At 35.6% G+C, this 12622-nt stretch overlaps 1 protein-coding gene across 3 annotated transcripts in view; it reads right to left on the bottom strand.

Annotated features, from left to right (window-relative positions):
- Positions 1-301: 301 nt before the first annotated feature.
- Positions 302-12622, bottom strand: part of LOC129444731 (uncharacterized) — a 106075-nt gene continuing 93754 nt past the window's right edge. For 2 of the 3 annotated variants that reach the window (XM_055205568.2, XM_055205567.2), the window contains exons 3-8: positions 6621-7589; positions 3585-3656; positions 3324-3500; positions 2766-2886; positions 993-1082; positions 305-904 (exon numbers count right to left, since the gene is read on the bottom strand). In XM_055205568.2, the coding sequence (XP_055061543.2) occupies positions 781-904; positions 993-1082; positions 2766-2886; positions 3324-3500; positions 3585-3656; positions 6621-7395 (1359 nt within the window). In that variant the 5' untranslated portion in view covers positions 7396-7589 and the 3' untranslated portion in view covers positions 305-780. Of the gene's footprint in view, positions 905-992; positions 1083-2765; positions 2887-3323; positions 3501-3584; positions 3657-6620; positions 7590-9711; positions 10310-12622 lie in introns of those variants that run through there. The other variant, XM_055205569.2, reaches the window with a different exon arrangement.

Below are 12622 nucleotides of genomic sequence, written 5' to 3'. Positions count from 1 at the left end.
AGAGAGAGAGGGTAAAAAGGGTGAACAGTTTTCCTTCCTGTTCAATGAATGTGGCTCTTCACAGGCATATGTGTTGGTTTGAAAGGATTTTGTTGACCTTTTGAGAGGTCTGATAGTTCAGCTTTTATAAAAGTTTAAGGAATAATAGCAAAGAGAAACAAACCAAAAAGAGAAGGACTTTGTGTATTAAAAAGGGAAAAAATAACATATGAATGTTTGTTTACAGTGTTTTTACATTTAATTTATACCGAATATTTGAGTTAATTTGATTTATTGAATCAAAAGAAATATTTTACAAAAAAAAAAACTTATTCTGTATAAATGTAGAACTGTACAACTTCAGAAGACTTGGTAAATAGGGCACAAATCTAGTTTTATGGTGCTTTTGGACATTTTTAGTGTTTGTCCCATTCATCCTTCAGTTTTATTGTATGCAAAACAGCTTTAAGGAATTTTAATGCTTTTCCTTCCACTAAGGCACTTTTTGGGGAGTAAATTATGACAGAATTAAATCTTTGGGTGAACTATCCCTTTAAAGTGATGTGCAGTTATCATTCACCTTCATCAATTTTCGTTTAGTGACAATTTAGGACAAAACATATTGATACGCCTCTTTTCCCTTGTGCTTACATTATTGAAGAATTTTTTTCGAAATAATATATGGTGAATAACCCAGGGGTGACATTGCTGTCAAGACCAATCTGACTATTCGTCACACACGATCATGCTGTCAGAAACTCAATCATTTACCAACACAATTATACTTTAAGGTCAGCGACGCTAAACAACAGAGGTGCTGAGGTCACGGGATGAGTTTTTCTCCGTACAATCCGGCGGGATTGTTGTCATAGCAACGTCCTCTTGCTGGACCTGCGAGTACTCTGGAAGGTCATCTACAGCAATTCTGAAGACACAAACAAATGCAATGCAGTTGTGCGCGTTATTGTGCTTATTGTTGCCAGCGTAATGAGGGTGCGTGGCCGCTTACTCACCGTTCATCGATTGGGATGGTTGTGTCTGTGTTGGTTGCATCATATTCTACACCCCCATTTCCCCTCGCACACAATTTCTTCGAAATCACACTGTTAAAGTCGGAAAAAAACAGAATTGGTATGGGAATCATTATTTGCTATTGCTATAGGCAAGAGAGAATGGCCATTATTATATATATTTCAAAATATTTTAAGCTAAAATTTCACATTAGTCTATCAATGTGGTGTATTCTGTTGAAAAACGAATTGAGATGTGGTTGGTTCCTATAGATGTACAACTGGTAGAATGCATTGCATTAGCATTGCAAAGGTTGTGGGTTTGATTCCCAAAGAACACACATACTGATAAAACATATAACATATTTGTCAGATGCATAAATGTAAATGGCCACTATACATGTCAATTAGGTTGTCTAAGTAGGTTTTTGGCCAGAAAATGGTGTAGTGTGGAATGGACCTTTTGATATTCTTGCACACACAATGAAAAATGCTGGGTTATTTCAACCCATGGTTGGGTAAAATATGGACAAACCCACCCAATGGTTTAGATAAAAAGGTCCACTGTGTACGAAACGCATAGAGAAGCAACACCACGTGACATCATCTGAGACAACATAGTAACAATACGCAGTCTGTACAGTTTGTCCATTTAGGGCTACTGTAGAAACATGGCGGTGCGAAATAGCAACTCCCATGTAAGGGGACCCGCGATGTATGTAGATAAAAACGGCTCATTCAAAGGTAATAAAACCAATACAGTTCATTATGTAAGGTCTTTATACAGCACTGATAATGTAGTTATGCATATTATATTGCATTTCTGTCAATAGGACACAATGCACCTTTAAAGGAAAACACCACCGTTTTTTAATATTTTACTATGTTCTTACCTCAACTTAGACGAATTAATACATATCTAGTTTTATTCAATGCGTGCACTTAATCTTTGTACAGCGCGCCGTGAACGTGCCAGCACCTAGCCCAGCCCCACTCATTCCCTAGGATCCAAACAGAGATGAACTTAGAAGCCACCAAACACTTCCATGTTTTCTCTATTTAAATATGGTTACATGAGTAGTTACACGAGTAAGTATGGTGGCACAAAATAAAACTTCGCTGAGGTCGAAGTGCTGCAAACTAAGTGCTCTTCCGCCATACAATACAGTTCTCAATTCTCATCGCTTAAAAAATCACCACGTTTTATTTTGTGCCACCATACTTACTCGTGTAACTACTCATGTAACAGTCTTTAAATAGGGAAAACATGGAAGTGTTTGGTGGCTTCTAAATTCATCCCTGTTTGGATCCTAAGGAATGAATGGGGCTAGGTTAAATGCTAACACATTCAAGACGCGCTGTACAAAGATTAAGTGCACGCATTGAAAAAGATAGGGATGTATCAATTCAGCTATGCTGAGGTAAAAACATAGTAAAATATTGAAAAAGGTGGTGTTTTCCTTTAAGCTATAGAAAATATATATATTTTACCAAACCATGGATTGAAACAACCCAACATTTTAGCGTTTATCCTAAATACGGATTTTAAAGGGTCTTTAATATTGCAGATCTTATAAATTGGCAAATTGATCTGTTAGTGTTGAATGGTCTGTAAATTGCTTTTAAAAACATCTACTAAGTGCGCCTTGTGTGTGTGAAATTTACATATTTACAGTACACATTTCAAGGGCTGTACATGTACATCATCTGAACAGTTATTGTAGTGGTATTTCAATAACCCCTCCTTCTTTCCAAGTCTTACAACAGCACACAGACCTGTTTGGGTTTCTCCTGCATTTCAGAATGTAGACAATGGTGACAACAGTTTGCAGGATGAGAAAGAAGGCTGCCGCGATGGCTCCTGTCTTCCATGCTACCTGCCCTAAGGCTTTCGAATCTGAAATGTAAAAGAGATCACTGTCAAAAATAACAAGTTGAATAAATCAAAAAAAAAAGAGAGAGAGAGAGAAAGAGAAAGAGAGAGAGAGGGAGAGATATGGGCAGGTATGACTATCTATAGAGCTCTCCATCTATTAAATTAAACTGAAAAATTACTTTATGTGCTAATGTAAATATCACCATTCCTTTAATTCTCCTTAAATGCATTTACAAATGTGAAATCCCAGCTAAAGTCATTGTTTTCTGATTTACTGTTTTCTACATTAAATCAGCCCACATAGCGTAAGGAACATTTTGTGAAAATATAACCTTGATATCTTTAATACTGACTAAGTAAGGCCATGTCAAAGATTCAAATCAATGCAAAATTAATCATGATTAGAATATAATTTTTTCCTCCATATCTGAATCCTCTTTATCATGACATTATCTCACGTGTGTTGTCTTCAGTTTCCTCCGCTGGTTTATTCTTGTCTTTCAGCCCTCGGCCAAGGGTAGATGTGGATGGGAGCTCCTCAACTGTGTTCATCATTGCTGGTTTACCATGACGGTTCTCAATCAGGTCCCTGGATGTGATAATCTCATTCACGTCATTGACCTCGTGTGCTGTACCTGTAGAAGAATAAGAAGTTTCGGCATATTTGTCATGTTGCGTCTGTAGAGTTTAAAGTAGGGTTGTATCATTAACAGGCTTACCGCCCATTGCTTTAGACTTCATAATGGCAGACTCCTGCCTCTTAATTGGCCCGTTGGCGTCCATGTTGACCTCTGTTGTGAAATGGGAGAGACATTTAACAGGCCGGTGAAAATTACATCACAACAGTCACCCGATAGCTGGAGGATACATATGGAATTTAAAGTGTAGCTTTCACAATATATAGCTAGTATAAAGTATTTAACTAGTAAAGCTGTTCAGTATGTAAACAACTGGTACGAAGAAAACTTTACTAATGGCAGTGTCGGTGTCTTGATCGTTTATAATATGGTATACATTTCCATTACATTTGTGACCCTGGACCACAAAACTATGAGGATAATTGTCCAGATGAAGTCCTTAGCAACACATATTACTAATGATGAATACATGTTTTATATATTTAAAGTAGGAAATTTACAAAATATGTTAATGGAACATGATCTACTGTATATCCTAATGTTTTTTGTTGGCTATTGCTACAAATATACCCGTGCTATTTAAGACTGGTTTTATGGACCAATGTCACAATAATTCATTTAGCAGACGCTGTTATCCAAAGCAGCTTACAAATGAGGAAGCATCCAACATTGGCATAAAATCATAATTTTGTGCAAATTTCGAGCAAATTACATGGAATGTCAAGGAATTGCCTAACCCTAATTTGAAATAAAAGCATGTAATTGATCAGCAGTTATCTCACGATGAAGCTCACACACACACACACACACACACACGCACACGCACGCGCACACACACACACACACACACACACAGACACACACACACACGCAGACTGACATACTGATAAAATGTATAGCTTAAATGCAATAGGTCGCTTCGCATTAAAAGCATCCAAATTGAAAACAAAGGCTGTTTGATTCACTATAAAATCTGTAGTGCTTTTAGCAGAACTGGAGAGGGAAGTCTACACTGTATGGATATTAAGGTTAAGAGGGGTCTAATTCTCAAGGGGTTGTGTGTGTTTCGGTATGTAGGTCACAGGAGTAGAAACATAGGGCAGTGGTTTACCAGCAATTGGCCCCCATATGGAGTGGGTGATGTAACTTTTAGACACACACCTAAACTGACCGTTATATTATTGGATGCTATGAATGTTAAAATTTGTATTACTGGGTACTGGACATTACTATATATTTCTTACAACACCTCTTTTAAATGTTTTTGTGTGTGCATGTCTGCTATTCTATTCTATTGTATTCTATTGTATTCTATTGTATTCTATTCTATTCTATTCTATTCTATTCTATTCTATTCTATTCTGCATTATTCTATTGTATTGTATTGTATTGTATTGTATTGTATTGTATTGTATTGTATTGTATTGTATTCTATTCTATTCTATTCTATTCTGCATTATTCTATTCTATTCTATTCTATTCTGCATTACTATAATTTGTTCTATTCTATTCAGTTCTGTACTGTTCTACTCTGCATAATTAAATTAAATTAAATTAAATTAAATTAAATTAAATTAAATTAAATTAAATTAAATTAAATTAAATTAAATTAAATTAAATTAAATTAAATTAAATTAATTTTGTTTTATTTTATTCTGTTCTGCAGTATTCTGTTCTGTTCTATTCTATTCTGCATTATTTTCTTTTTCTTCTACACTATTCTATTCTATTCTATTCTATTCTATTCTATTCTATTCTATTCTATTCTATTCTATTCTATTCTATTCTATTCTATTCTATTCTATTCTGCATTACTCTACTTTGTTCTATTCTATTCAGTTCTGTTCTGTTCTACTCTGCATAATTTCATTTCATTTCATTTCATTTCATTTCATTTCATTTTATTTCATTTCATTTTATTCTGTTCTGCATTATTCTGTTCTGTTCTATTCTATTCTGCATTATTTTCTTTTTCTTCTACACTATTCTATTCTATTCTATTCTATTCTATTCTATTCTATTCTATTCTATTCTATTCTATTCTATTCTATTCTATTCTATTCTATTCTATTCTGCATTACTCTACTTTGTTCTGTTCTATTCAGTTATGTTCTGTTCTACTCTGCATAATTTAATTTAATTTAATTTAATTTAATTTAATTTAATTTAATTTAATTTAATTTAATTTAATTTAATTTAATTTAATTTAATTTAATTTAATTTAATTTAATTTAATTTAATTTAATTTAATTTATTCTGCATTATTCTGTTCTATTCTATTCTGCATTATTTTCTTTTTCTTCTACACTATTCTATTCTATTCTATTCTATTCTATTCTATTCTATTCTATTCTATTCTATTCTATTCTATTCTGAATTACTCTACTTTGTTCTATTCTATTCAGTTCTGTTCTATTCTGCAATATTTTATTTTATTTTATTTTGTTTATTTTATTTTTATTTATTTATTTATTCTGTTCTGCATTTTTCTGTTCTATTCTATTCTGCATTATTTTCTTCTGCACTATTCTATTCTATTCTATTCTATTCTATTCTATTCTATTCTATTCTATTTTATTCTATTCTATTCTATTCTATTCTATTCTATTCTATTCTATTCTATTCTATTCTATTCTATTCTTTTCTATTCTTCTGTTCTGTGTTTTTAGTAATATTCTTTCCAGTGTTTCAATTCAAAATCTAAATAATGTGATATCATTCCCACTGTGCACAGCTTGACTGAGGTAGTGTATTTCAGCAGTGTGATAATTTAATTGATGGTGGGTAGATGACTCAGAGAAGACCCAGAGGCCAGACTTCAGACAGTCATCTTTGGAGAGGCATGTTATAAATCTTAAGGCTGTTATAAACTGAAGGGTTGCCCTTGGGCGGCTAAGTTCCTTTACTGGATGTTGTAAGTGCAAAGAGCAGACAGCAAAACCTAATTGAATTAAATAAGTGCGCAAATAAGTGCAAAATTTAATAATTTGCCATTTTGTGGACAGCTAAAAAGCTAAGCATTTGTGAGCTTCAAATTAGCAATTTAACGCTTAAACCTTATTAGATTTTATTTTGCTTGCAGTTGGAAAATTTCACTTTATTTAAAATTGGTAATACCTGGTTCCTGTCGAGTTTCCACCAGTATGGTTTTTCTGGTTGGCAGGACCTCATGCTCTCCCAGAAGCTCTTTTTCAGCCTCTACCTTCTTATCCCCTACCTCAACTTTAATCACAGCTCCTTCTGCTGCCTGTACTCGTTCTAGCTCTTTCTCTATCTTATCCTCTGCTCCCACACCATGCTTTTTCTCTTCACTAAACTCTGATTCTGTTTCCTCGGGTCTTTCCATGGGTCTGGGAAGCATTCGCAGATGTTTATCTTCATGGAGCTCTTCTTCAACTTCCTCATTACTCACTGTCAACTCTACATTCTCTATTTCTACACTCTTCTCCATCTCAGACTCTTGATGCTTCCCAGCATTTGCCTCGTTAAATCCCACCTCTCTTTCTACCCCCTCACTTCCAGCTTTCATTTCAGTAGCTTTTTTCCCCGTTTCATTTTTCTTTTGTATGTCAGCACTAAACACCTGAACAGGTGACTCTTCAGTTTCTGAATCACTCATTTCAACAATCCGAGGGCCCAACAAAGCTGACTCAACACTTAATTTAACTCCTTCCTGAACAGATTCTGCTACCTCTAAGACTGATTCTTTTGTTGGCTCTGAATCAAATGATTCGTGTTCTATCAGTCTTGCAGGTTCTGTATCTTGAGCTGATTCCTCGTGTATTTCTTCATTTGATTCTGAGACACGGACATCTGGTTCTCCTGCCGGGAGAACTGCTGCCTCTTCACTGACTCTCATCACATCTGCTTGTTCTGTTGTATGATCTGCCATGTTTTCTGCTGCTGGTGGATGCCCTGCTGGAGTCTTCTGTGGTACGAGATCCTCTCCAGCCTGCTCCAAGGCTTCACGTCTGGTGCCGTCTGTTGAGATCTGTATTGCGTGCTCAAAGGCTGCCTTCACTGCGTCAATCACGTCGCCCAGGCTCGGTGGGGCTGGCTCGGGGTCAGGGGACGGGGGAGCAGCATCTGTGCAAAGTAGGAGAGAACTCAAGACTTTAGTGCAGATTCAATTGGGTCACATTATGAGACCAAAAATAATGAACGTTATCAAGCTTTTCTGCTGCCAGTGTGCCATTAGCATGGCAGCTTCTGTAGAATATGAATATACGAAGTGGAAAAAGTGTCAGTGGAGTCCTTAGTAAACATCTGAGGCCTCAAACTAGCATTTAGGTAAAAGTGTGTTACATAGAGTCAAACTTAGCAATGCACTTTTTTTATAAACTTTTTATAAAAAAAAAATCGCCTTTTCAGTTGTCCAAATGAAGTCCTTAGCAGCACATACTACCAGTGATAAATATATATATATATATATATTTAAATTTAGGGTAGTTTTTAAGGGAATTTATGGAAATTTACAAAATATCTTCATGTAAAATTACAGTAAAAACTGTATTTTTGTATTACGGAAAATTTCTGTAATTTATTGTGCCCGTTATTTTACGGTATTTTTCCGGCACCCCAGCTACACTGCAAAAAATTCTGTAGAAATTACAGTGTTACTTGCAGCTGGTTGCCAGTAACTTACCGTATATTTACATTTATGTTGTTTACTGAAAACAGTTTGTTCAAAGTTAAATGAACATTAAACATTAACAAGTCTTTGTCTGTATATAATAAAACTATAAAATAACAGCATCATGCAAAGCATTCTGCATGGGAACAACCAGAAATCCTCATCAACCTTTTTTGTCTTTTCCTTCAGATTTTTTTTTCCAGAATGCTTTGCTTGAGGCTGTTATTTTAGTTTTATTCTATAAAGATAAAGACTTACTAATGTTTAACATTCATTTAACTTTGAACAAACTATTGTCAGTAAATAACATCAATGTTAATCTATGGTAATTTACTGGCAACCAGCTGCAAGTAACACTGTAATTTCTATGGAATTTTTGTTTTTTTACGGATTTCTTTTTTTACAGTGTACCGGAATTTTACTTTTTTTTACGGATTTCTGTGGAACATGATTTTTTGTTAATTTCCTAATGATTTTTGGCATTAAAAATCAATAATTGTCACCCATTTAATGTACTGTTGGCTATTGCTACAAATGAAGAGTTTCGCTGCAAAACGAGATAAATCCGTTTTTTTATTGTTCAGAAATCTCGTTTTTTGGTTGTGCTTTCCAATTAATATAAATTCAACTGCAGTTGGTTTGTTTTGATTTAAACCTTCATAACTTAAAAAACACAGCTAAGTAGCACCATAAAACAAAATATTAACATGATAACATAATAATAAACATGTTTTGACAAAATTGTTCAAAAATGGATTTATCTCGTTTTGCAACGAAACTCTTCAAATATACGCTGTAAAAAATATTTTGCACTTACATTTTCAAGTTTAATCAACTAGGATTTACAAGTAATTTTAACTTGATGTGTGAATGAGTAACTTGAAGTGATGAGCAGCTGTAACTTATTAAATCAAGTTTAATTTGCTTTGGTTATGCCAAGTGTATTTTATAAGTTACAGCAACTCATCACAAGTAGTCAATACAGTTAAATTAAAGAGCAAAACGTTTTTATTTACAGTGTACCCATGCGACTTATGACTGGTTTTGAATAAACAATTAAATATTCAATCAACCTTAAAAAGTAATGTAGCAATGCAAGTAATGGATACAATTATGCCTTAATTAAAGAAGAGGATCTCTATCAGGAGTCTATATTGACATTGATTTGTTTGTAGTACAGCCAACTCAAACTGAGGCTGCCAGCGTTTTGGTTACCAGTCAGACCTGACAAACAGATTTAAAGTTGTTAATGATTTCAGACCTGGTTGACATGTCGAGAACTGGGTTTGCAGCCAATCCTCTGCAAATCTGCTGTCGGAATGACGAGGAAAATTGATTATGTAGATAGCGTTTCCGAAATTGATTTCAACCTCAGACACAGTCAATGAATCAGTGAAACATATTGGCATCTAATGCTGACTCAACATAGATCATGCCATTTTGCCCAGAGGGTAATTTCCTTAGAGTACAGTATCTTTCAGACTTGATATAAACTGTATGCAGCTTAAATTTAATTTGTTCACACCTGCACTCAAAGCTAAATTCAAAGTGCCATTTGAAGAAAAGTTACCATACCTTGTGCTTGGCATAGATGAAACAGCAACATCACTAGTAACAATCCATTATAAGAATACAACCCCATGATGTAAAAACACAGGCTGTCCTCTGTTTGTAGGGTCTGTCTGTGTTTGAAATGAAGTGAAGCCGTAAATGTTCTTCAGCTATGTTGAGATGGCTGGAGAAAGAAGTCCTTGATCTTTGGTTCAATCATAGTTTAAGAGCAAAGATTTTCTCTCGTCTGGAAAAGTCGCACAGCTTTGCAGAATGTTGCGAGGAATCCTCACAATATCCGCAAAAGGCCGTGACGGCATCTCTCACCTCTATTGTAATTAAAGCCCACCTGTGAATTTGCAAGGGCAATAGGTCCAGGCATTCACAAGTAAGACAATATTGTGCAGATATAACAATCTAAAAAACTATCAATGCGTTAAGATTTAATTACTAGTTTAATATGAAGTGCTATCTTTAATGCTTGCGGTTTAGTTAACCATTTGCTCAAAGAAACGGTTAGCTCTTTTAATTAAAGGTCCTGATGGTCCCAATGGAGATGGAGGTTGGTTTGATCTACCGCAGAGGAACAGAGAGAATGAGGCTACTAAAAAGCAATTTTGTGTCTGATGAACGAGCAATGAGCTGGGTGCAAATATTCACATTTATTCATTCTCTAGACACTTTTATCCAAAGCAGCTTAGGTATATGCACAGTGCTTTATATCACATTGTGAATTAGAGAGAATCAGACTTATGACCTTGGTTCTGCTAAAGTCATGTTCAGTAAGTTAAGCTACAGGAACTCTGTATTTCTATTGCTAGGCATTGATATTATCAGATATGAGTTGGACTTGCATGTCACTTTTCTTAAGACAATAACAAATGGTCAATCACTTTAAAATTGAAGGTAAATCAAACACTATGTGTTGTGATTTGAAAGAATACAAGTAGTGCTTTGTGGATTTAGTATAAAATGTAGAAAAAAATAATATATCAGGAGTGTGGTGCCACTTACTCATCCCTTTTTATTCTGTTTTCCACATTAAGAATAATACTTAAAGTCCCCCTGTGGGAAAATCAGGATTTTATTGTTGCTTATATGTCTATGTGCATTTAATACTGTATACAAAATCCACTTTTAAGGTGTCTGGACATAACTGTGTGTTGGCACTGTGTAAACGCAACAATGAAAAAAAAACATATTTTTAATCCCCGTTAAACCAAAGCAATCTCATTAGACATGCTGTTTTGATTCTATTAGCAATGTGATGTCACACTACTAAAGCCCCGCCCATGGCCGCTGACTCAGAGCCGGCGTCCAGACCATAACTAACAGGGGGGCACTTGGCTTCCAACGGAGGGGCACGCAATAGCAACAATAACTTGCAAAAACAAGACATTAAACACAGCAAGCACACATACAACTGGTACAGACTGTCAGCTCATTTCCCGTGTAAAGTGCAAAAGACCACAAACTATGCGCCGCGGCATAACTTTGACTGCGGCGTGAACGCAAGCTGAGCTCCGCTGCGCTCGCGCTTTGCTCGACGCAACAACAAACCGCCCTCGCGCGGCGCAAGCCATTGAAATGAATGGGTTTCATAGCGCAGCGCACACCGCGTCCTAGCTTTTAAAAGCCGCTTTACCATAATCACGTCGTAATGCTGTTAATGGTCTACAGCCACACTTCACATTTAAGCTTACGTAATTTAAAACAATGCTAACTTACCTTTAAAATAGCTGAAGACGGCGTGTACGAACATTAAACTTCCTTAAAACAGTGTCCTGTAGATTTGTAAATTCCACCTCGACCTCTAATCTCTGAGTTTGAGCCAGTCTGTGTTTGCATGAGCAGATGAAGCAGGCGATGCTGGTTCGCTCTAAATGTTCTAATATCCATATTTTACACAATCCATAAAATGCCGCGAAAAAACATGTTGCTAGTATCAAGTCACAAATATGCTAAAGACGTAAGACGGGTGAGACGCGGCAATACATCCAATCAGAGAAACTGGTCTATTTTAATTAAAGAAAACATATATCAACTATATTTTCCTCATTTGATTACATTACAAGTCATGAAACATTCCATGTTTAATTTATTTTAATTATTCTTGATATATATTAAATTAATAAAAAACTTTGTAGGGGGACACAACAACCTGTTTGGGCAGGCACTGCCCGCGAATGCCCCCCCCCATGACGCCGGCCCTGCGCTGACTGATCTGTCTTGTATTACAGTACATTACAAAGTTTAGGCCTTCAGTGAGTTGGACGGTGTCTGTTATTTTCTCTGTGCTTCTTTCTTTATGAAATCATCTATTTTAATCAAAGCATCTCTTTTGCTAAGAGAGCGAAGAGCAATAGCATATTTGCTTTTAAAGGGATAGTTCACCCAAAAATAAAAATAATGTTATTACTGACTCACCCTCATGTTGTTCCAAACTTGTAAGACCTCCGTTCATCTTCAGAACACAGTTTAAGATGTTTTATATTTAGTCCGAGAGCTTTCTGACCCTTCATTGAAAATCTAGTAATGGTATACTGTCCATGTCCAGAAAGGTAATAAAACATCATCAAAAGTAGTCAAAGTAGTCAGTTAGAATGTGTTGATCCAAAATACATTTTGGTCCAAAAATAACAAAAATCACGACTTTTTTCAGCATTGTCTTCTCTTCCGCGTCTGTTGTGAAGCATTTATGCGAGACTAAAGTCACGTGACTGCAGTGATGTGGCTGACGTGTTATCCTCAGACATGTTTGCAAAGTTTTTTTTAAACTTACAGCGTGTGTCTCCCTCAGACTGTAAACGAAAAACGGAGCACAAAAAAAACAAAACAAAAAAAAAACAGCTGGGGCGCACCAGATAACACGTCGGCCGCGTCGTACATCATCCCCGTCACTGCGGTCACGTGACTTTAGTCTCGCACATTGTGT

Source organism: Misgurnus anguillicaudatus, chromosome 3 (genome assembly GCF_027580225.2).
Source record: "Misgurnus anguillicaudatus chromosome 3, ASM2758022v2, whole genome shotgun sequence".
Taxonomy (NCBI): domain Eukaryota; kingdom Metazoa; phylum Chordata; class Actinopteri; order Cypriniformes; family Cobitidae; genus Misgurnus; species Misgurnus anguillicaudatus.
This window is presented reverse-complemented; position numbering and strand designations above follow the sequence as displayed.